Source organism: Lepidochelys kempii, chromosome 10, assembly GCF_965140285.1.
Source record: "Lepidochelys kempii isolate rLepKem1 chromosome 10, rLepKem1.hap1, whole genome shotgun sequence".
In the NCBI taxonomy this organism is placed as follows: Eukaryota; Metazoa; Chordata; order Testudines; family Cheloniidae; genus Lepidochelys; species Lepidochelys kempii.
Genome location: NC_136389.1, coordinates 30,804,708 through 30,829,724, shown reverse-complemented (window position 1 = coordinate 30,829,724; position 25,017 = coordinate 30,804,708). Strand labels below are relative to the sequence as shown.

The 25,017-nt window shown below is 45.8% G+C and overlaps 2 protein-coding genes across 8 annotated transcripts in view; both read right to left on the bottom strand.

Moving 5' to 3' along the window:
* WDR90 (WD repeat domain 90) overlaps nt 1-19,261 on the bottom strand; it is a 53,020-nt gene extending 33,759 nt beyond the window's left edge. For 3 of the 7 annotated variants that reach the window (XR_012161170.2, XM_073362602.2, XM_073362605.2), the window contains exons 1-17: nt 18,993-19,259; nt 16,724-16,815; nt 15,873-16,049; nt 15,084-15,222; nt 13,968-14,138; nt 12,756-12,879; nt 11,882-11,949; nt 10,497-10,606; nt 9,553-9,786; nt 8,628-8,690; nt 8,076-8,144; nt 7,193-7,303; nt 6,754-6,899; nt 6,567-6,624; nt 5,490-5,608; nt 4,290-4,451; nt 2,198-2,328 (exon numbers count right to left, since the gene is read on the bottom strand). Coding sequence is in view for 6 of the 7 variants with exons in the window: in XM_073362602.2 (XP_073218703.2) it covers nt 2,198-2,328; nt 4,290-4,451; nt 5,490-5,608; nt 6,567-6,624; nt 6,754-6,899; nt 7,193-7,303; nt 8,076-8,144; nt 8,628-8,690; nt 9,553-9,786; nt 10,497-10,606; nt 11,882-11,949; nt 12,756-12,879; nt 13,968-14,138; nt 15,084-15,222; nt 15,873-16,049; nt 16,724-16,815; nt 18,993-19,002 (1,984 nt within the window). In the remaining variant the exon portion in view is untranslated. The other 4 variants (XM_073362606.2, XM_073362604.2, XM_073362603.2 and 1 more) reach the window with 4 other exon arrangements.
* A 4,223-nt stretch (nt 19,262-23,484) lies between these two features.
* CFAP70 (cilia and flagella associated protein 70) overlaps nt 23,485-25,017 on the bottom strand; it is a 42,330-nt gene continuing 40,797 nt past the window's right edge. Inside the window, exon 26 of the mRNA XM_073362608.2 lies at nt 23,485-24,646. Within this exon, the coding sequence (XP_073218709.2) occupies nt 24,566-24,646 (81 nt within the window). The 3' untranslated portion in view covers nt 23,485-24,565. The remainder of the gene's footprint in view (nt 24,647-25,017) is intronic.

Sequence of the window (25,017 nt, the reverse complement as noted above, 5' to 3'; positions counted from 1 at the left end):
GCTGATTAAAACATTGCTTTATGTTACTAAAAAGGGTGTTTATTCTAAACATTCATCAATCAAAACACTAAAATTCTTCTTAAAATGGTACTTAGCCATTTTTTTTGGTAGGAAGTTTTTTTTTGGTAGGATTATTTTTGGTAGGAAGTTTGTCACCACTTATCTGATCGAAACCAGTCATCTGTGTTAGGCAGAGCATTGCTTTATTTTCAAAGAATTTGCTTTATTTATTTCAACTTCAATCCCTCTAATAGATTTTACCTTAATTATTTAATGAGGCCACTCCATTCTTATTGTCTTCACAAGCAAAACTTTTCCCTCCCAGCTGAATTTATTTACACTCATTGTTTTTAATTCAGCCCCTAGGGACAAAGTTTCAAAGGCCTCCATCTGCCCTCCAAATCTGTACACCTATACTTCTGCATATATACTTTCTGGAGCATGATGTTTTACATGAGCAAAACCTCAGATGTGAATGTGAATGAAAAATCATATAGATACTCAACTGCTCGGTTTGCATACATAAGTACAGCTTGTGTATCTACATGAGATTTTGCATATGCAAAAATCTTTAGGACTCAAAAAATATATGTGCAAAAACTAACGCTCACACATTTAAAGACTGCTTCTGAAAATGTGACCCTATTGTCCAGTAAAAAGAGCATTTCCCAATATATTATAATCTTTAAATAGTTATACACAGTGTCATAAATATAAAGGGAAGGGTAAACCCCTTTGAAATCCCTCCTGGCCAGGGGAAAGCTCCTCTCACCTGTAAAGGGTTAAGAAGCTAAAGGTAACCTCGCTGGCACCTGACCAAAATGACCAATGAGGAGACAAGATACTTTCAAAAGCTGGGAGGAGGGAGAGAAACAAAGGGTCTGTGTCTGTCTGTTGGTCGTCTTTGCCAGGGACAGAACAGGAATGGAGTCTTAGAACTTTTAGTAAGTAATCTAGCTAGGTATGTGTTAGATTATGATTTCTTTAAATGGCTGAGAAAAGAATTGTGCTGAATAGAATAACTATTTCTGTCTGTGTATCTTTTTTGTAACTTAAGGTTTTGCCTAGAGGGGTTCTCTATGTTTTTGAATCTAATTACCCTGTAAGATATCTACCATCCTGATTTTACAGGGGGGATTTCTTTATTTCTATTTACTTCTATTTTTTATTAAAAGTCTTCTTGTAAAACACTGAATGCTTTTTCATTGTTCTCAGATCCAAGGGTTTGGGTCTGTGGTCACCTATGCAAATTGGTGAGGCTTTTTATCCAACATTTCCCAGGAAAGGGGGGGTGCAAGTGTTGGGAGGATTGTTCATTGTTCTTAAGATCCAAGGGTCTGGGTCTGTAGTCACCTAGGCAAATTGGTGAGGCTTTTTACCAAACCTTGTCCAGGAAGTGGGGTGCAAGGTTTTGGGAAGTATTTTGGGGGGAAGGATGCATCCAAACAGCTCTTCCCCAGTAACCAGTATTAGTTTGGTGGTGGTAGCGGCCAGTCCAAGGATAACGGGGGTAATATTTTGTACCTTGGGGAAGTTTTGACCTAAGCTGGTAAAGATAAGCTTAGGAGGTTTTTCATGCAGGTCCCCACATCTGTACCCTAGAGTTCAGAGTGGGGGAGGAACCGTGACACACAGTTACAATCCTTTCTCCCAAATTCAGATTCATAGATTAAGGCCAGGGGGGACTATCAGATCACTTAGTCTGACCTGCTGTATAACACAGCCAGAGAATTACATCCCGTTACTCCAGCACTGAGCCCAATAGTTGGGATTATGTAAATTAATGGGTAATGGGTAATAGAATCATAGGGTTAGAAGCGACTGCAAGGGTCATCTAATCTAACCCCAAAATAGGGTACATTTGGGTTACGTATAGTCTCGCTTTCTCCCCCTTCAATGCATAGGAGATTTCACTGGAGAAGAAACTGGCTGAAGCCCCACCTGTGCTCCCCAAAACCTTACTTCTAGTGTGATGTCAGATTATCTCAGCCTACAGAGGATCCCCTGCAATTCTGCCTATTTTGCACCTAGTCTTATGAAACTTGGGTCCTCGGTTTGCTTCTGTCTGGTGTTCCCTCACAGGGCTCTTCCTTCAAACTTAGCAAAATTTCAGCAAAAACTTTTCTAGTGAAAGTTCATAATGTAGCATGTCCTGCTTCCTCTTGGTCATCTATCCATCCCCCACCAAAGCCCATACCCGAGTTGAAGGTTTGCTTCTCCCGCCGGTGAGAGTGCTGAATCTGAGAAGGCAGGAGGCGCCGGGCATTTCTGATAGTGACATTCTTGTAGTCAATTTCCAAGATGTGGCCGCTCCTGCTGCAAACAAAGCTGAAAGGGAAAGGACACCACCATTAGACACTAATGACCACAATAGGAACTTCAGAGACATTATTTAGCAGAAGAACTGTATTCTGCATTTTGTTTCAATGTTAACTTTACACCACACTTTTGTAAACAACCTTGAAATAACTTTAAATATGCTGTTCGTCTAAAAACTTTAGCAATTCTAGTTTGTAATGGAATGATAGCTTGACTGGATGACAGGATTCAAACATTTGATTTTCAGCAGGAGCTAACTTGGGAATCTATAACTGGTAGATGGAGTTAGACCTCTCCATCCTTCTTTTCCTTTCCCCTTTGAAAGAGCAATTTAGAGAAAAATCTCAAGAGTTAATTCAGCCAATATAAAAGATAAGGGAAAAAGCAAAACTAGTGAGCTTTGAGTCTGTAAGTGCCTAGTCAGTCTCAAAAATGATCTTCAGTTATCCTGTATGTCTATATAAACTATAGACTTCAGACTCCGAAGTCTGGAAACAACTGAAAATTTTAATCAGGATGTTGCTACTTCTTACTAAGAGATCATATTTTTTCCTTTGTGAAGGAATAAAAAAAAGTAAACTCTATCAGCCTGTTATGGAGGAATCATTAGAAAGATTTTTTTCCCCCATCTTTTCTAATTTAGGAGGAAAAAATAGAAGTAAAGAGGCAGAGACCTGCTTCCCAAAGTGTAGCAAACCTTAAAAGAAAATATACAAATGCTGGATTATTATTATTTCTATTATTGTACGACACAGACCCCTCCATCAAGAATCAGTAAGGAGGACTGCTGACTCTCAGGTATCCATCCCAAAACCAGCTGGAGACTAAAGATGGAAGTATTACTAACCTGTATCAGAAGGAGATTAGGATCAGTTCGCAGAAACAAGATCTCTGGCAACTTTTGCCCAATACTCTTTCACTAGCTCAGACTGAGAAATGGATGTAACCATAAGTCATGACCCTATGGGAAATAACGGGGTTCTAGGCAAGTTTGGCACAATTGCTATCCTGAACTGAATTGAAATAAATGGAGCCAGAGAAGCTTCACAGAAATGAGCCCTGGAAATCAAAGTCACATTTGCTTATGTTTAATGGAAGTGACTGTTAAACTTTTGGAGGAGAATAAATTGCAATATTTCAGGAAAATTATTATTGCTTCAGATAAATTGTTCTGGAAAGGCAAAGATTTTCCCCATATAGGAGATCTGGATGTAAAATGTACAAATAAGATGAATGCATGATTTTGGGGAAGGCTTTTTCACTTCTGAGTTTTGAACTTTTTGTTCACAATATTGGTAGATAGTTTAGTTTGTGATTAAATACATTACATTTTATTTATGTATACAGTGCCTTTGATCGAAAGCACTGAATAAAACATTAGGGGAAAGTGATTTTTCCCACAGCACACCCATGAACCAGAAATGAAGCAATACTGGGCAAATCTACACCCACAGGGCTCAGACCACAGAGGGAAGGTGAAAATGAACAGACCTGGCAATTCTTTGTTTTTGTAATATCTCTCCGGTAGCAGCAGTCTTGGTTGAGTGATTAAGCTGAAGTATAAAAAAGTCACGGGGAATGTAATTACACCACACCCCTCCCACTGCCAAATGAACATTAACAGCAAATCCATGGGCAGATTTCTTGTGCAACTCTACAAGGTATTTTAAGCTTCTTTTAGGATCTGAAATCTTAGAAAGGAGGAGACTAAAGGGTAGGCTGGCTTTGTATGACACCTTTGTTTCTGCAGAGAGAATGCAGACAAAGGACTGTAGAATGCTCAAGTTAAGGACAGGGATGAGCAAGTCAAAACAATGACTGTTCAACCTTTTCCTTATGCTTACTAATCAAAAGCTCAGCATGCTAGTGTACACAGCTCCCAGGAACAGAGGCAGACTGAATCACAGTGTCCCTAAAAAATTAACTTAAGGAAAGTGATTTAAGGAAAGAAAAAGTGGCTCCATCCTTACAGTGTCCGGTCCTCAGGTTCCCGCTCAGCGGAATGCCCTTTCTCGAAGGCCAGGTCGGTGAACTCCAAGGAATGGTACTCCCCCAAATTCACTGGGCACGAGCGCAGCGCTCCACTCCGCACTCGCCACAGCCTCACATTATCTCTGCCGCACGACACCATCCTGTTACACGAGAGGCTGAGTAAGGAACCAGGGAAGACTCATTCTATACTGACAAAAGGCCTGCTCCCTGAAAGCAGCTGAAATGGACACACTGACACCAGGGGAGAGAAGAGGAAGGCTAACAGCAGCTTCCTTCCAAAAGTACCTTTTGTCTGCAAGCTGGAATTCCAGCAATGCAGTGAGCTTCCTCCCAGCAATGCCTTAATACCGGGGTAGTCAATTATTTTTTGTCAAGGCTCAAATTTCTTGATCAAGATATAGTCAAGTCCAGACTCCAGAGAAAATAATCAAAAAATAACAACAATAGTGATAAGTAAATAAAAAGATTTTGGGGTCCGTTCAAGTGTCTGGCATCTGGATTTTGCCCACGGTCCACCTGTTGACTACCACTGCCTTTATCTAGGCCAGGGGGGGCAAACTTTTTGGCCTGAGGGCCACATGGGGATATAGAAATTGTATGGCGGGCCATGAATGCTCACAAAATTGGGGTTGGGGTGCGGACTCTGGGGTGGGGCTGGGGATGAGAGGTTTGGGGTGCAGGAGTGTGCTCTGGGCTGAGAGCTAGGGGTTTGGAGCGTGGGTGGGGTAGGGGCATGGGGAGAGGCTCAGGGGGTGCAGGCTCCGAGTGCCATTTACCTCAAGGCTCCTGGAAGCAGTGGCATGTCCTTTTGCCGGCTCCTACACGGAGGCGCGGCCAGGCAGCTCTGCACGCTGCCCCATTCACTGGCACTGCCCCCTGAGCTCCCACTGGAGCACGCAGGAGTCGGAGCAGGGCCATGCTGTGGCTTCCAGGAGCCGTGTGGTGTGGCCCCCGACCCAGAGCCCCCAGCCGGAGCACCAGGGCGGGGCTGGGTCACGTGGTGCGGCCCCTGACCCAGCGCCCCAGCCGGAGCACTGAAGTGGGGCTGAGCCCCGTGGTGTGGCTCGCAGGCCAGCTTAAAACAGCTTGCGGGCCAGATCCGGCCCGCGAGCCGTAGTTTGCCCACCCCGATATAGGTTATTTTACCTTATTCTCACATTCACCGATTCGCACATTACCTGGTGTCATCAAAAAAAGCAATCTTCAAGGTTTGGATGTCCACATCTGTGTGAGCTTTGGCCAGCACAACCACCTCTCCGCCCTGGTTCACCTGAGCAGTATTCCACACCACCACCATCTGCAGAGATAGGACAGCAAGAGTAGAACTGCTGAAAACATAACACCTTAGGCCTTAGACCATAGAAGCAATGGAGAAGATTGCTAGCCTTCTCACAACAGGTGAAACTGCAGATACTGCTCCCAATTGCCAGGATGCTGGTACTGTGCACTGGGGCTTTTACCCACATTGCTGTGAACAGAGTGGAGAAAAATCTCTCACAGAAAGGAGGATTCAGGACAATCCCAGAGAGCCTGGTGATTTTCATTTTAATAGGCTAGCCTGTCTGATAATTAGTTTCCCTACCTGCAGCGTTGCCTGGAGAGGGCTTGAATGTGGGACTAAGATACAGTACTTGCAAACTGAGAAAGAATGGAAACCAGTGTGTAACTAATTACAAGGAGTGCTAGAGCAGCAAAGGTGTGTAAGAGTAGGAGCTAGGAGAACTGTAGAGGAATGTGCTCAGCACCTTCAGAAGGAAATGCCTTGTGTCACTTGTAGTGACCCCAGTAGAATGTAAGTGGAACCAAAAAGGCTCTAAAGGCAGTCCCACCCATTCATTAACTGTGAAGTTAGTTAATAAACGATGTGAAGCAGGGAAGTTCTTGAGATTCAGCATGAACAGGCTTCCACACCAACAAAAAGTCGTGACTAGCTACAAGAACCAGGATTTACTCAGTAGAATTTGTGATTCACAAAGGTGTGTGTTCACAGATGTATAAATATCAAGTAAGAAAGTAAATATTCAAATATTTTCTAACCAGTTTGGTGATAAGACGATTTTACGTGATTTACAATGAATGGTATTGCCTAAGGACATTTAAGGAAACTAGCATTTAGCCACTGTGTCTTGGAAAGGACATATGATTGGTTCTATGTGCAGAAGAAAAACAAACAATTATTTCACTTGTTTTTGTCCAAAGTCATGCATGTTGTTGGGTAAGTGGAACCCAAATAGCCCAAGAGCTTTATTACTCACTGTTTTGCCATGTCCATCTTTCCCAATGCCACAGAGAACAGCTCCACTGTAGGAAAGGCTACAAGAGGAGAAAACCCAGGGTGAAATGAAGTATCCTACACACTGCCTGGATCTCAATGGGAAAAATTAAAAGCCCACTCTCAACTCCTCCCCAACACACACTGCCCAGAACATGCCTGCAATGTACCTGAGGGATGAGACTGAATGGACATGGGTTTTAAACATGGATAGGCATTTCCCCTTCTGAAAATCCCAAAGCCGCACCATGCTCAGGTGACCCATCTGTGCAGAAGCCAGCAATGCGCTGTTTCCATTAAATGTCAATGCGGATACCTGCAGGAAACATCATGTTAGCAAAAATAACCCCCAGCTGCTGGGAGAGGCTAGCACTGGAGTAGCTGAAAATCCCACTGTTGTCGATCCAATATCATTCCTTAGAATGACTCTTGCTAGGAGCTGGAGTTCTTGTAACTTCCCCCCAGCCAGTGAGCTGATACAATTCCCTAGAATTAACCATGCTTGCGATAGGAGTAGTTTTGTATTCTCTCACACATCAGATATTTACAATTGTTGCATATTCTCTGGGGGGTTGTCATATCTGTTCACGCAAAGAAATCCACTTTTACCTTATCTGTATGTCCAATGAAGAACCTTTGCTCTCCAGTTTCAATCTGCATGGTTATTATAATAGCATGACAGGGGTAAACCACTGCAGAGCTGTTCTTAGTCCACAGAGCCTGCAGGTCAAAGGCAAGAATCAGAGCAGAGCAGAAGAGAGGATACTACAGATGTGACCCAGTCTACAAACTGAGAGGAGAGCCCTCTTGTGCTTACACAGATGGACATGCATAGAATTAAGGCACTTGGAAATATTTGGATATCTGGTGAAATATGCCGGTGTATGTTATCTAGATGATTGCTGTTTCACACAAACACAGATGCAAATTTATAACTATCAAAGGAAAACTAAGTGGTCAGCTTATAGTACATCCCAATTAATTCAGCTGATCTTCCATCCCAGTCATGTTTAACATCATATATGCAATATATAAGAAGGGGACAATCCTTTGTTCACAGGAAATGGACTAGATGACCCAACAGGATTTTTTTTTTAAACTGTAACATGGATCATTAAGAGGACGGTTGGAAGGATCCGAAGGCAATACCACAGGAGGACAAACTGACACACCAACCTAAGGCACCAATGCATTTTTGGATTCCAAAGAAATTCTAGATGTGTGATACATTAATCAGTCTGGAATCTGTAAGAAGATCTGGCATGGGGCACACAATTTCAGAATTTTACTGGGGCAAATTCCATGTCGGGAAATGAGCTTTTCACCCCAAAAAATTTGTAGTCGAAAGAAACCGGGTAGTGTGGGGTGATTTCCAAAGGCAAAGGGAGTTAAGCATGAAAGTCAATGGGAGTTAGGCACCTAACTGCCCCCGGTGCCTTTGAAAATCTCCCCCTATTGCAACTACATTCTGAAAAGCTTCTTCGTTACTGACCCATTTGGTGCTGCAACCCCCAAAGCCAATAATTGTCCTCAGCTTCAGGATTGGATCTGGTAAGAGTCTCTGAAAGAAGAAGATATTGTCAAAAGTACCAGCGTGAATAAAGCATGTGAGCCCTAAACTGTATCAGCACTAACTGCAACTTACATCCCAGTGATCTACCAAGTTCCCTCTGCCCCACATTAATCTGTGTCCCTCTGGACCGGTTTCATGTTTCTCCCTGAAGTGAGAGGGCTGTCTCTCTACTTCAATTTCTTCACATTAAGGGAGGAGTTTATTCAGTAGGAAATCATCATTACAGCAAATCCAAAAGGAAGTAAGAGCAGGAATCGACTGAAGTCTTGTTTTCAGGAGTTCCATCTCCTCCAGGACCAAAGCACACAGTGGATAGTGCTAAATGGAATAATCTCAGCAATGGAATGACTCGGTTAACCTGAATCACCTTTCCAAGAGGGCAGCCAAGTCTTCCCCATGGTTACATACAAATGCCATGAAAATTCAAGGGAGTATCTGTAAAGTTGGAGAGGGGGGAATCTTTCTTCTTACCCTGCAGGGAGATGCTTTCTTGCTGGAGAGCACTTCTGGTCCAGTAATCTTTGTGTACACAGTCTGGGCAAATCAATACATAGGTGTTATTTGTGAAATGCTAATAGCATGATCATCTCTATAAAAAACACATTAGCTCTGCCTGGATAAGCTTAACGTATACGTGAAATAAAGAAACAAGATCAAGAGAGAATTCCAGGTAAGATGGCTCACAACTGCCCTTAGTATAAAATAATCATCTCTGCCAGCTCCAACCAGGAGTGGGTATTCCTGTTGCTCTTTCTGCCAAGTTATTGAGCACCAGCAACAAGCATTCCAGACCCATCCTACAGGAACAAACTTGCAGTTTAACTTGTTTGTTCCTAGTACATTGGAGTCCCTTACCTCTATATATCTTCTCCTATAGTCAGTAAGAGTTTGAGCAAGAAGTCTGGGTTCAGGAGCTCTGTTTCCATATGAAGTCTTGGCCTAATGCTCTCTAACCCACCAGTCAAGCCCCAAGAATTGGGATAATCATGTTTCTGCATCCCAGTGCACAGGGCAGTAGCATGTGGGTCTGAAAGGCAACTGATCTGTTCTACCTGAATTCTTCCTTGAGAAGGTATTTACAGATGGAGGCTGGTGTAAATTGGCATTGTTACACTGAAGTCAACAGAGCGACAACAATTTACACCAGCTGAGGATCTGGTGTGAGGAACTTATGGGAGTAGTGGAAAAGGAAGCCTGAGCCATTAGGCTGTAGAGTTCAGCGCAAGGCACACTTTTCTTCTAATGACAGCATCATGCGTTCTCAGAGCCATCACAGGGGCAGACTTGGGGGAAGAGTTAAGAAGATTCTGTACAAGTTAGAGAGGGGATGTGGAGCTACACAGAGGATAGCCAATAAGATCAGGTTGTCAGAGTCCAGCGATGCTCTCTCACTTGCCTCATCTGAGCTAATGCCAACAGCATGGATGGCGACATTACCCATTCTGTGAGCATACACATGAATACCACCATCAGTTGTTGCATGTAACGGTACAGTGGAATCCCCGGCAGCTTGTAGTCCTTCTACCCTGCTGAACTCCTGATCTCCAGAGTACACTTCTTCCAGAGGCCCAGAGGTTGCTAAGTGAACCTCAGGGATGCTCTTTGTAACTAAGGGAGACCAGCGAGGCATCTGAGAAAGAGTAAACAAATGACAACAGATCAGGCCTGCCCCACAACTCCCTACGATTGCTGTGATTGGAGAGAAAGGGAGAAATTAATTTTACGTTTTGACTGACTCTTACTCAGTCACCTAATACTCAAGACATCCAACATGTCAAAAACATTCAGGCATGCCAAGTGATGCAGGAGAATAACATAGAGTGCTCTGTGTGACTTTCTGATTTGGAATGGCAGAATCACTGCTTTTACTAGGTTTACAATGCAACTTCTCTCTCTCCACTGTATGATAGCCAACAAAAATATCTAAAACACAGACTCTCCCTCCCCCATCCTACCCCACCAGAAACAGATCCATCATGCCCCTGAGAACTTCACTATTCTTCAGTGCCTCAGTTCCCCATCTGTAAAATGCAGACAATAACACTTCCCTATCTCCCAGGGGTGTCAGGAGCAAAATTACATTAAAAGACTGTGAGGTGTTCATATATTACGGTAATGGGGGCCAGATAAGCATCTTGGATAGACTGACAGACTGACCCCCCAAAGTCATTAAACTGCAGAGTTTATTGACTGTAGGACGGGGCACAGCCCAGGCCATAGAACACAAAAAGTAGCCACTACAAAACCCCAAAACATTCCAAACACAAAGCAGGACATGTGGAAACCCTCTGGCTAGAGGTGGTACAGGAAGCTACACTTACAGCCTAAGGCCATACTCACATCCTTGGGACTGGTTATCTGTTGGATGAGTGACACTCGGTCCCGGACAGCTTTGGTAAGCGTCACTGGCCGTGGAAGATGACGGATTGGGTCTTCTAGCACTTGAACACCTAGATTATAACAGCAAAGTGTTTGGCTCTTTCCTACAATCTGCTTCCCCTCCTGCTGATCACACAGCTGCAGATGATGTAGCTGAACAGCTACTTCATTCTACTACTTATTCCTTCCTTAAAGAACTCAAGGAACAATTTGGAAACACAGGCCATGTCGCAACAGAGGAAAACAAAGGACACATTATCTATTGGGCACACACTGCACAAAACCCAAAGGAGCTGGCCTGATGCTAGTCACATGGGAGATCAAGTTCAAATCCTGTTCCTTTTGCCCCTGTGTCAACAGGGATCGGATGTGCTGCCAAGTCAGCATGCTGTGCTCAGGGAGAAGGAAGTGCTTTGTGACACTCAACAGCAACCATTCTACCCTTGAAGAAGTGGTGTTAATGGACTCCAGTGGGAGCTCCATCAGATCCCTTGACTAGGGTAATGGCTGCAACAAGATGTCATAACAGATAAGCAACAGACGGGGAATCCTCATGGCTCTGACAAAGATGTAGATGAAGCAGGGCAGAAGAGGAGAGTTCCCAGAAGGATCACTGCAGGTCTGCTTGCTATACCATTGTGCTGTACAAGGGCTCTGTGGAGCAGCTTCCTGAAGATGCCGATTGAAGTTTACTTGCCAACTAAGGTATTTACTACAGTTACCTTCTAAAAATTCAGCAGCACTTTAGAGAGCCTGCATTTGTTTCTCAGCAGCCCATGCACACTGATTTTCCCCTTGCAAAACTATCCAGTTCATTTGGGTAGCCCATAGCCTGCAGAAAGCCAATTAGCCTGAGCTGGGAGAGCTACCACCCACAAAATAACCGGAGAACTTTCACAAGTTCTTCCTAATCCTTGGTAGATGCTCCACACTCCTCGGGCTGAGTGTTTCTAATGAGGGCAGGAGGGGAATATCAAAAAAGGGACCTTCATCACCCAATCCCCTATTGCTGCAAGAGTGATCTCTAACAGGACACAGCAACAGATTGATGGCATATGCTAGGAGCAGAACACTGATGTAGGGAAGACTAGTCAACAGTTGCTAACTTATCATATTGATCATATGAGTGAACGGATGGATCTTCTACACCATGCTGTACCGAAGTTGTACTTTGAGTTTTATTTGGTTAACAGCAGCAGTAAATGGTGCAGGTGGCTTTGTACCATGTCATACTTTGTTTTAAGTAGGACAATAACCTAGATAATCTGGAAGCCAGCTTGGCACATTGCTCAGTCAGACACCAAATGGGTACCACAGCCTATGGTCATTTACTTCAGACTCCCTACCTTCTGCAGGATTGGAACAGCCTTTTTGAATTGAGTCATATGGCAGCTTGGATCCATCAGAGGGAAACCTGAACAACAAGATCAGAGGAAAGTCACCTCATAAACGGGTGGCAGGTTCTAGGACCCTTCACAGGTATGCAGGGCTCTATTTTGCTGACTTACTGTTGGTGCTAAAAGGCTTCATTCACACAGAAACAGAATTATTTGGCTGACTCAACCTGACATCTGGATAGGTGGGTCCTATAAGCTCCAACTCAGGATAAGGGTTGGAGTCTCTCTCTGGTCTGATTTATACTATGACATTTTTCTGTGTCTCAACATTCATTAACTGACGTAATGCTGACCACAAACTAGCAGTCAATGTAAACCAAGCCTCTAAGGCAAAGAGAACTAAGGGCAGGGCCACAGCACTCCCTAGGAATAACCAAGCTTGGGAGAAAGGTTCATGTGCGGTTAAGTTAGCAATACAAGCTAACCCCACAGAGGAGGGAAATTTGGATCATTTCCAGGGCATGGCGGTGATATTAGAAGTATGGTGTGAACTGTATGTTCTTACTGACCTGTTGATTAGGAACTGGCAGTTTCTATAGTTGATACCTTCAACAGCCCTTTACCTACCCAAAATATTAGTTGCCAACAATTAAGTGCTGAAGATGCGAGTTGTGCCTTGGTCCCCATCATTACAACTACAGCATTAAAGTGGCCACAGTGTTTCCGCTATAATCCCAGTTTTATGCAAACTATTGCATTTCCTTACTTTTGCATGCTTAATTCTGCAGCCTTCATATTCTCAGACAGAAGTGTTTTGACGAAGTATGTTACGTACACAAAATAATCAGACTCCTCCTTGAAAAGCAGCAATTTGTAAACATACCTGATATAGTCATAGCGGTCATGCCAGTTCTCTCCCTTTGGCACAGGAAATGCCATTTCTCGTGGCATGGGGGAAATGCCATGAAATGCCAGCTTAGCTTGTCGGGCCTCAGAGAACATCACCCCTAAAAGCACAAAAGTAGACAGATAAGGACATAAAGCACTCCTAGAACATCTGAAGATGTTTACAGAGGTAGCTGGAACCATGCACTCTTAGCAGACCACGTGCAAACAAATACTTTAAGAACAGAGTTTTCTGTAAGTCTGAAAAAGAAAGGCTACAACATGAAAAAAGAACAAAGATTATTGTAGCAAGTGCATAAGCCTTTCCGTGGGAATATCCTTGAAACTCTCAGCTTCCAATAAGACCTGGAAGTTTAGAGCTTTGTTATGAAAGATTATCTTTTTCTTCCTTAAAATGTAGCTTAAACGCTCTACAAGAGGATTTGGAACTTAATATTGATGATCATATCAGGTTGCTAAGTGGATCAGCTGGTGATTCTTTTTGAAGTTCTATGTGATCTAAGTTTTTCTGTTTTCTTTTTTCATTTGATGCATATGCAACTTTATGGAACTAAAGTGCTTTTCGTGTGCAACAGCACATTTGAGACCTGTTTAGTGGTCCACTACGATGTCTGTAAGATTCCTTTCTTGTGATGTGCTGTAGTTGGGCAGATTTCAAACAAAGGATAATGTGTTAGTAATAAAGGTCTTGACTGAAGTTTCTCTGCTGCACTGAGCAGTTGGATAAAGAAACACTGGAGGAAATCTGGATTTCAGAGTGACAAGGAAAAGAAGCTTTTCAGAAAGGATGGTCTAGTGATAGGACTGAGAGACAGAAAATTTGGGGTCCATTCTCTCGTCTGCCACTGATTTGATGTGTGATGTTGGGCAAGTCACCTAATCTTTCTCTGTCCCTCAGTTTTTCCAGCTACAGAATGGGAGAAGTTATGAGGCCCTTTGACATCCTCAGATTGAAGGCACCAAACAAGGGAAAATTACTGTCATTATTATTAGTGTTGTTTTTAAGGTAAGGGTTTTGTTGACAGTGCCTTGTTATTATTGGCTGAAAACAGTGTCAGACAGCAATAGACATGGCCAAATGGTCCTGGTGGAATTATGTCTTGAAATGCAGCAGTAAGAATGGATTAGGCCTAGCGCATCCTAGCAGCCAGCTCTGATTTAAATATCATACAAAGCTTCAGCTCCTTACCTGGCTCAAACAGTAAGTCACTGGTATAGAGGTTTTTCACCAACAAGTTGGAGCAGAGTTTGATGCTCTTCAGATGGCTGTAACGTCTATTCAGGTACATGGAGAGGATGTAGTGGAGGTCAAGCATCAGGCAGGTCCAGCGCACATTGGCAGGGGCCACACCCACCAAATCTGAGGATCAGAAAAACCAGTGTCAAAACCAGCATTAAACACTGACATGTTACTTTAAAAATATCAGAAACCCAGCTTTACACACGTACTGAAATCCTTACAGAAAGGGAGGCATGAGGTTGATGTGTGTGTGCACACTTGTGCACATGCACATTTAGAGACAATTGCCACACTAGGAAAATGGATAGCTAGATTTCTAGTGATCATTTGAGTCCGTATGTTGATTTGCAGCACAAACCGTGGTAGCTGCATGTGAATAAAGACAATTAATTGCACAAATATTTTTATGCATGGATCCCATGGCCTTCATTCCTGAACATTTAGACTCTAGTTACGATTCCTCACATTTTAACATCTTCCAAAACAGGTCAATTTTTTTGTCCAAACTGACCATCCTTTTAGGAACATAATTTCCATCACAAACTAAAAGCCCATCTAATCCGGTATCTTGTGTCCAATGCCAGCCAATGCCTGAGATTTCTGAGTTGTGTGTCAAATAACCACAATGCATCACTATTTCTTACTATACATTGAGGGAATTTCTTCCTGATGCCAACTGGTGGTTGACTGAGATGTTTATGTGGCTTGATCATCCTAGTAATTTTTATTCTAGCTAGCGCAGTTGCTGATGCTACTGTTATTCACATAACGTGTGTAATCCTTTTTTAATTCAGTCTCCTGAGCCAGTGAGTTCCACAGGTTAATTCTACATTGTGTAAAATGAAAAAACCCTGTAAAGTCTAGTGTTAAAAATACTTAATGAAACATGGATTTAATAATCCACCCCTCGTTGTCCCCTAAAATGAACTGATTAAATCCATGACTTCAAAGCTCAGGTCACATGTGACTATAGTAATACTGGTGTACGATACGTTATTTTCTCTTTACTATAGCGCTAATTCCCACACTGAGGGACCAGCCACACTATTCACACTATTTCTTTACCTTGCTTTGAAGTTCTGGCTGTGCACTCATATACCGACCCTTTGGCTGCTCCACAGATGAAGGGAAATTGAAGCCAAGTGGCTGTGGACTTGAACTCCTTAAAAAGGTTGGAGAAAGAGATGCGGACAACCTGGCTATCCTGAGAACAAAGACATACACAATGTTATCCACCTGGTAGACCACTAGGGAAATGCTGCAGATAATGGAGGATATAGTTTCTTGGTTGACACTACTCTGTTGAGCTTGGATACCCACCAAGGCTAAGGGACTACTGCCAGCTTGCCTTCTATATGGTCTACCCCACACAATGTGGCCCTAAACAGGGAAGAGTGAAGTGAGAAGAAAACACACAGTAAGGTCGTGGAAGAGTGGGTTTGAGATTTTTACCTTGAGTCCACAGATGTTAGATCAAAATGCGAATCATATGAGGTTCAGGGCAATCACCACTGATAATGAGGCAAGCCTTCTAGTAAGTAAATTAAGAGCCAAGGGAGAAATGACTGGAGCTCTCAAACTCTAAGAAGTGAGGCACAAAGGTGATCAAGAAAGGCAGCAATCCTCTCTTTTAACTTCATTTAACAGCTGCTATAGCAGTCTATGGGACTTCAGCATGGGACACTTATGGCAGATGATTATCTTGCTCTAGAACACGCAGGCGACACAGTTCAGTTCTCTATGTTCAAGCTCTATGTTCAAGCTATGTTCAGAGTAGTATTTCAATCCCTACTCCTCTACTCATATTAGAAAACCAGTTACACCAAGGGCCATGCAACAGACTCTCTCACATACCTCGGTGGTAACATCCAGGTGCACCACAAAACATTTGCCAGGCATGGGCTTGAAGAGCAGGTAGAGGTAATGACCAGTGAGCCCCAATGACTGTGTGCTGGTTTTGGGAAGCTGGATGTAGTTACTGGCAGGAATGGAGCCACGGATGCGATATACTGTTCCCTTCAATGTCTTGTCCTAAAAAAAGAGAACATGCATTGATGCAAAGTTCTGCCCTACAGTAAAGTAAGAGAGGAGATCCAATTGTGGAAGTCTTACTGCTTGTTCACTCGACTCATGCAATTGCACATTCCATCACTGGCTCCAAGTCAAGTGTATGACAAGATTAGTCTAATATAGCTCTGGAGAATGAGGGGTAGAAAGTTCTGGTGCCATACATCGAGGTTCTCAAACATTTTCTGGGTGGACCACATCTTAACAGAGACATTACCCCATGACCACCTGTCTTCCCATTTGTGATTACATTACATCCCCTGTGGCAACTACAGTGATTGCCTAAATGGAAAGGTAACATTAGGGATGTAATGTATTTTTTAGTTGTCTTGAATGTGATGTAGAAGTGAGAAATGACAGCCAGCACCATTTGACCAATTGTTCTCTGGGGACCACCAGCAAGTGTTCTCTGGACCTCTTTAGGCACCTCTGTTGCAACAAGCAGGAGGCAGGATGGAAAGATTTCATTGTTTTCTCTTTTGATGACACAGAGCAAGGGAATCTGAAATCTTCCTCTTTTTTTGACATCACAAAGCAGGGGGACTGGGAAATCCCTCTCTCTCTCAGCATCACAGAGTGCCTGTCTCTCTGCAGTACAGCTGGTCCAATCAGGAAACATTAGGAATACAATGTGTTACCATAAATGTTGTCACATCTCCCTCCTTAGTTGATCTTTTCCACTCCTCCACTTTGAAGTGCTTGAAGACATTCAGATATGGATGCTGCCACACTGCAGAGAATCAGAAGAGAGTGAAGATGCTAGGATATCGATGACCATCAATGTGTCCAGTTATACTGATTCATCAGCACACAGCAGGGAGTTAAAGCAATCCATTGGCACACTTGCCAGACTGTACTGGCCTCTGAGCCTGTTTTATTGGCACATGCACTATTTGTTCCATGAGGCCAGGACAGAAATTATTCTGAAATGCAGAAGCTGATACCTCACAGCACAAAACAATGCCAAGCAGTCCTTTAAGAAGACCAGTGTAATACCCTGGGGGCAGGTAAATCCCAGACCTCCAGCCAGGGGTCTTTCCACTAGTGATGCTGCTGGTGTGACTTTTGCCCCTTCCTCCAGTGGAACATGGAGAGCAGACTAGTCAGTTTCACTGTGTTTATAACCAGCTCCCAAGGTCTGTCAGGCGCTCATGCTCTAGCACAAGGCTGCGATGGGGGACGGGCCTGTGTCAGAGAGATCCCTGCCCACCAGCAGGTGGCCCCAGCCGCATGGCTCCACAGAGCCCCCTCCTCCAGGTCCTACCCCTCAGCTCCGCCCCACTGGGCCCCAGTCAGACTCCCCCCAGGGATCCCTCCGACACCCCACCCGGAGGCCTGGCCTCTCAGCCCCGCCTCCCCCCACAGGAACCCCCCAGCTCCCTCGGCCTGCCCGCCCGGGGGCCTGGCCCCTCAGCCCCGCCTCCCGCCACAGGAACCCCCCAGCTCCCTCGGCCTGCCCGCCCGGGGGCCTGGCCCCTCAGCCCCGCCTCCCCCCACAGGAACCCCCCAGCTCCCTCGGACTCCCCGCCCGGGGGCCTGGCCCCTCAGCCCCGCCTCCCGCCACAGGAACCCCCCAGCTCCCTCGGCCTGCCCGCCCGGGGGCCTGGCCCCTCAGCCCCGCCTCCCGCCACAGGAACCCCCCAGCTCCCTCGGACTCCCCGCCCGCGGGCCTGGCCCCTCAGCCCCGCCTCCCGCCACAGGAACCCCCCAGCTCCCTCGGCCTGCCCGCCCGGGGGCCTGGCCCCTCAGCCCCGCCTCCCGCCACAGGAACCCCCCAGCTCCCTCGGCCTCCCCGCCCGCGGGCCTGGCCCCTCAGCCCCGCCTCCCGCCACAGGAACCCCCCAGCTCCCTCGGCCTCCCCGCCCGCGGGCCTGGCCCCTCAGCCCCGCCTCCCGCCACAGGAACCCCCCAGCTCCCTCGGCCTGCCCGCCCGGGGGCCTGGCCCCTCAGCCCCGCCTCCCGCCACAGGAACCCCCCAGCTCCCTCGGCCTCCCCGCCCGCGGGCCTGGCCCCTCAGCCCCGCCTCCCCCCACAGGAACCCCCCAGCTCCCTCGGACTCCCCGCCCGGGGGCCTGGCCCCTCAGCCCCGCCTCCCCCCACAGGAACCCCCCAGCTCCCTCGGACTCCCCGCCCGGGGGCCTGGCCCCTCAGCCCCGCCTCCCCCCACAGGAACCCCCCAGCTCCCTCGGACTCCCCGCCCGGGGGCCTGGCCCCTCAGCCCCGCCTCCCGCCACAGGAACCCCCCAGCTCCCTCGGCCTGCCCGCCCGGGGGCCTGGCCCCTCAGCCCCGCCTCCCCCCACAGGAACCCCCCAGCTCCCTCGGACTCCCCGCCCGGGGGCCTGGCCCCTCAGCCCCGCCTCCCCCCACAGGAACCCCCCAGCTCCCTCGGACTCCCCGCCCGGGGGCCTGGCCCCTCAGCCCCGCCTCCCGCCACAGGAACCCCCCAGCTCCCTCGGACTCCCCGCCCGGGGGCCTGGCCCCTCAGCCCCGCCTCCCGCCACAGGAACCCCCCAGCTCCCTCGGCCTGCCCGCCCGGGGGCCTGGCCCCTCAGCCCCGCCTCCCCCCACAGGAACCCCCCAGCTCCCTCGGACTCCCCGCCCGGGGGCCTGGCCCCTCAGCCCCGCCTCCCGCCACAGGAACCCCCCAGCTCCCTCGGACTCCCCGCCCGGGGGCCTGGCCCCTCAGCCCCGCCTCCCGCCACAGGAACCCCCCAGCTCCCTCGGACTCCCCGCCCGGGGGCCTGGCCCCTCAGCCCCGCCTCCCGCCACAGGAACCCCCCAGCTCCCTCGGACTCCCCGCCCGGGGGCCTGCCGTCAGTCCCGCCTCCCCGCACCGGGAGTCCATTACCCCTCGGCCCGCCACCGGGTCCCACTGCCCCAGCCCCGCCCGGCGAAGCCCCGGGTACCTTTGGCCATTGCTCCCCCGCTCTCTCCTGCCGCTACAGCCCGCGGCTCAACCGCCCCGCTGCTGCCAACCCGCGCCAGCCGGCCCGCCGGTAACCATAGAGCTCACTCGGCTAGCGCGGCACGCACCCATGAGCCACGTGACCGATGTGCCGCGAGCCTGCAGGCGAGCGCGCACGGAGCGCCCCTTAGGCGGCGAGTGGGTCCCTCCAAGGCCCCTGTCGCGCTTCTGCCACGGTAAGTGTCATGGCCGCCTTGGGGCGCTCCAGGTGGGGATGCCTATGCTCTGGCTGGCGGTGTGACCGCCTCCCTGGCTGGGTCCAACCCCCCTCCCCCCAAGCTGGCAGCCTGGCGGCACAGAGTCCCTGTGTCACCCCTCACTGGGCAGTCCGGGTCCCACCTTGTCCCCCAGCTCCCTGTACCCGCCCACCTTTGCAAGGCTCGCCACCTTCATAAGGATCCTTGTACACTTGGCTGCGGGCATCGTGCCTAGGATGGTCTGGCAGCACATCAGCCTGTGGCAACAACAGGGTGGCATTGGTGGGCCTGGGCTGGTCACCTCAGGGTGGGCCTGGGAATGTCACCAAGCAATTGGGGGTGTAGCACAGAATGCTATCTGCATGTGGGCTTAAAAATGTCAGTGGGTACTGGGGTATGTCCCAAGTCTCACACTCAGGAACCATCCCATTACATCAGAGCCAAGGGAACACCTGCAAACCCTGAAAAACTCGTGGGACAGGTGGAATATTATGTAGGGATTTTCTACCAGAACACCACTATAACAATAAAACAACATACCTTCCATCCAAGGATCTCCAAGCACTTAGTGAATTAAGCTTCACTACACCACTCACAAGGGGAAGCTGAGTTTAAGGGCTTGCCCAGAGACACACACCAGCATCAACATAGCGGACATGAGACCTATTCGTCAAGACACTTTTTAGCTACTCACAGAAGATTTAATAGTCCTGAAGCGCAGATCACTCTGCTCTTACACAGAAGTGCTACTGCCTTCTACTTTGAAGTGTATTTAATCAGAGAATGAGACAAAAGCAAAAGTGCTCAATCAAGAATCTGCAAAATATAGATTCTTGGAGAAAAAAGCCCCATGTATATCCCTCTCATCACAGAACACATGTACACAGGATCGCTCTTGTAGTGCAACTGGCCTGTTAAATGATCATCTGTAATACATAGGGCCCTACCAAATTCAAGGTCCACTTTGGTCAATTTCACGGTCACAGGCTTTTAAAAATTGTAAATTTCATGATTTCAGATATTTAAATCTGAAATTTCATGGTGTTGTAATTGTAGGGATCCTGACCCAAAAAGGTATTGTGGTGGGGAGGAGTTGCAAGGTTATTGTGGTGGGGGGATTGCGGTATTGCCACCCTTACTTCTGCGCTTCTGCTGGTGTTGGCACTGCCTTCAGAGTTGGGCAGCAGTGGCTGCTGGCGGGGAGCCCAGCTCTCAAGGCAGAGCTGCCACCAGCAGCAGCGCAAAAGTAAGGATGACATGGTATGGTATTGCCACCTTTACTTTTGTGCTGCTGTCTGCAGAGTTAGGCCTTCAGCAGCTGCCACTCTCCAGCCACCCAGTTCTGAAGGCAGCAATAAGGGTGGCATAGTATGGTATTGCCAAGCTTATTTCTGTGCTGCTGCTGGCGGGTTGCTGCCTTCAGAGCTGGGCATCTGGACAATAGCCGCTGCTCTCCCGCCACCCAGCTCTGAAGGCAGTGCAGAAGTAATGGTGGCAATACTGCAACCCCCCCTAAAATAACCTTGCAATCCCGCTGCAACTTCCTTTTGGGTCAGGACCCCCAATATGAGAAACAATGGTCTCCCCTGTGAAATCTGCATAGTATAGGGTAAAAGGACACACAAGACCAGATTTCACCAGGGAAGACCAGATTTCACGGTCTCTGATGTGTTTTTCAGGGCCTTTTCCTTTCTATCCCTGCTGCCAAAATCTTGGTTCACACCGTTGTTGCATCTTGCCTGGATAACTAATCTCCTCCTTTCCAGTGTCCCTGATTTTCTCCCCATCAATCTATCCACCATTCAGTAGCTCAAATATACTTGCTTTCCAACCTCTCTGGTAATGTCACCCCCAGAGTACCTTCATCGAGTTCCTGTCTCTTTTTGTGTCAAGATCAAAATCATCTTCACTTATGGTTCTGCACAGCTCTGCGCCCTGCCCATGTTTCATCTCTTGCCTGCTATTGTTTCCCGCCTTGCCCCATACAGTATCCGTCTTCCTGTGTATCAAGCATCTTTGCCATCCTCCCTCCTCAAAACACATAGCATTTGCCTTACTTTTTACCAGAGACCTCTACTCCTGTACTCTCTACTCTTCTCTTTCTCCTGTCTCACTCAGTCTCTACTTAAAAGCATCAGAAGTTATGAGATTCACTTGCTGTATAATAATTTCAGAGTGGTAACCATGTTAGTCTGTATCAGCAAAATGAATGAAGAGTACTTGTGGCACCGTAGAGACTAACAAATGTATTTGAGCATAAGCTTTCATGGGCTAAAACCCACTTCATCAGATGCATGCAGTGGAAAATACAGTAGGCTTCGAGCCCCTCGGTTCCTTTCAGCACACTTTCGGGAGGCAGGGCGCTGCCCCAGAATGACAACTGATTGGGGATCAGATATATATAGATGTAGATTAGATTATATACACACACACACACACATATCTACCAATGTGATATATGCCATCATGTGCCAGCATTGCCCCTCTGCCATGTACATTGGCCAAACCGAACAGTCTCTATGCAAAAGAATAAATGGACACAAATCAGATGTCAAGAATTATAACATTCAAAAACCAGTCGGAGAACGCTTCAACCTCCCTGGACACTCAATTACAGACCTAAAAGTCACAATTATTCAACAGAAAAACTTCAGAAACAGACTCCAATGAGAAACTGCAGAACTGGAATTAGTTTGCAAACTGGACACCATTAAATTAGGCTTGAATAAAGACTGGGAGTGGATGAGTCATTACACAGACTAAAAACTATTTACTCATGCTAATTTCCCCCCTACTGTTACTCACACCTTCTTGTCAACTGTTTGAAATGGGCCATCCTGATTATCACTACAAAAAAAAGTTTTTTTTCCTCCTGCCGATAATAGCCCACCTTAATCGACTAGTCTCATTAGAGTTGGAATGGCAACCCCCATTTTTTCATGTTCTCTGTATATCTATCTATCTTTCTACTGTATTTTCCACTGCATGCATCTGATGAAGTGGGCTTTAACCCATGAAAGCTTAATCTCAAATAAATTTGTTAGTCTCTAAGGTGCCACAAGTACTCCTCGTTCTTTTTGTATAATAATTAACCCTCATCTCTCCTTTCTTTAACCCCCTTTCCACTATCTAACTTCATGGTCTATACTTGCTAATTTAGATGGAAAATTCTTTGTGGCAGAATTATGGCACTACATAAATGTTTATTAATCATAACAATGCAGGAGGACAAACCTCCAGCAGTTTCAATCACTGTTGCATCTGTTGTAGTTTGCAAAGCCCTCTTCAGCTTGATAGGTGAACTACACCACCCAACCAGCTGACTTACAAAGCATCTCTGTTTTTTGTGTTGATTTTGTATCTTTCTTTGATAATTTTCTAGGTGAGGTGGACTCTTCTTCAATACACATTGGTCTGTGTTTTTATGGTGCTGGTACCATAAGCAGTTCTCATAATTACTGAACTGTTTTAAAAATCAAACAAAAATAAGTGGGAAAAAGAAACACACGTCTCTTTTGAGAAGTATCAATCTGACTAAAGGATGGAAAATCATCATTTTAGACATTAAATAGTATAAAAGTTCTGCCTATCTTAGGATAGCAAGAATTCAAATAATTTAAAAAAAATCAGTAATTGTAAGCTTTGTGGGCAGGGACTATCTTTTTTGTTCTGTGTTTTGTACAGTGCCTAGCACAATGGGGTCCTGGTCCATGACTTGGCCCCCAACCATTACAACAATACAAATAATAATAATGTTTGTTTATGAAGTGCCATCTCAACCTCTAGGTTGTAAAACATACCAGTAAGTGGTGTACAACATAGTACAAAGAAATTAATCAAAAACAGCCCTCTTAAAAGTCAAACCCAAGCAAGAGAGTAGATTTTTTAATAAGGGGATGGGAGGGAAAGATAATACATACGGGGCTTGTGTCCTTTTGTTTTTTGAACACCCACATAAACTCTTTGGGGAAAAGGTTTTTGGTGTTTTTAGATGCATAAAAAATGGACTAAGATTAATTTCAGGTGCAAATAGAATCCCACCCTTGGGGAGGCCCTAAAACAAAAGCACAGCCTCTTGCTGATTTAAGACCTGCTGGTGATATATCGGTAAAGGCAGGTAGCATATGAGCACAGAAGCCCATCAGGACAAAGCTGGAGGCTTTACAAACAAGAAGCATACAAAGATTTTTTCAAGTACAGAAACTTAATTTTATTAGGAATAAAATTAACACAGCATTATAATCTCTCCTACCCTCCCTTCCATATGGCTGCCAAAACTGCTACAATAAGAACAAGACTCCAAATAAGGAAAAGATGTATAATAATTTTTAAAGGTATAATCCTGATGAAACCAGGCTTCAGTTCTGAATGATGGAAATATCAGTGGTTAACTGCTGGTTTAGGAGTAGTTTTCTTTTACCAACCCCACCCTAACAGAAAACGATGGTGGTTGGCTATCTAATGGTCAGGTGTCAGTGTATTATAATAAAACCACTCACTTACTTACTTTTTGACTATAATCACTTCCTAAGATACCTTTCTGATAATGGCCCTTAAAATATGGTTCTACTCTGAAAAGTGACTGTAAAAATGGTACCTTCTTACTCAATAAATCTGCTCACTGTAATTATTTCAAGTCATATCTGCTTACCGACAATAAAAAGTTTTTACTATTTTATACATTTTCTGCCACTGCTTACACAACACAACTATGGGAGAGAGAGCTGGAATCCATTCTGGCTCATGCATTATCAACCAAACTGTTAACTACATGTCAACTGCAGAAGCTTTAATACTGGTGAAGATGAGTAACCCTGAAAGAACTCAGTTTGACTTTCGGATCTCAGATGGAGTTTATAGAACTGGCAGTTAGGAGGAAAATATTTTTACTTCTAAACTAAGAGAATGGGATCTGAGAAATTAACAACAAACTATCCACTTGTAACCTCATGATACCATTTTTAGAGTTAATTTTCCGAGTCTCACCCCATGTTAATTGCTTCTAAGCTATTTTATTTCTTATTTTATACATGAGAGTTATTTTTCATAAAGCATGTGAACTGGGCTGATGAATGTATTAAGGAACTAAACATAACCAGTACATCATAAAAGGGGAATTAATTCCCATGGTCTTCTATCTAGAGGTACCCCCTTTCCCCCAGCACCATTGAGGGGTTTAATTTCTCCAGACCACCTGATGATCCACTATAGCAGCAGGAGTTTGGAATGTTTCATTACTGAATGAGAGCCAAGACCATGATGTTCACCCATCCCCTGACTGAACAGAAGAGACCGTAGATCAGAGAACAGGAAGTGCTCAGAATGATGGATTACCAAAGCCAACCATTCGCTGTACCTCATGGATTTCCTGGAGCAATTCCTCATTCTTCAGCTCTAACTGTATGGAAAAGAAGAGGCTCAAACAGGGACACATGAACAAGTCTTAAAGCACCTAAGATACATCTTCCTAGAATACTCTGGGCCATGAAGGAGGATTCAACCAACTAATCCCACTTAGAGACTATAAAGGAAATAGAAATAACCTCTTTGTGATCGTACCAAATATTTTCCTACTGCTGATATCAGAAGTGATATCACATGCCAGCAAGATGATAGCAGCTGACAGGAGAGGCCTCAGTCACCTTTAATTATCTTGTTTTCAAATATAATTCACACCTGAAAAAGGGCAAGTACGTCTCACCATAGGAATATTCAGAACCCTCTGATGAGAAAAATAGATGTCTTCCTTTTTAATTGACAACAGACCAT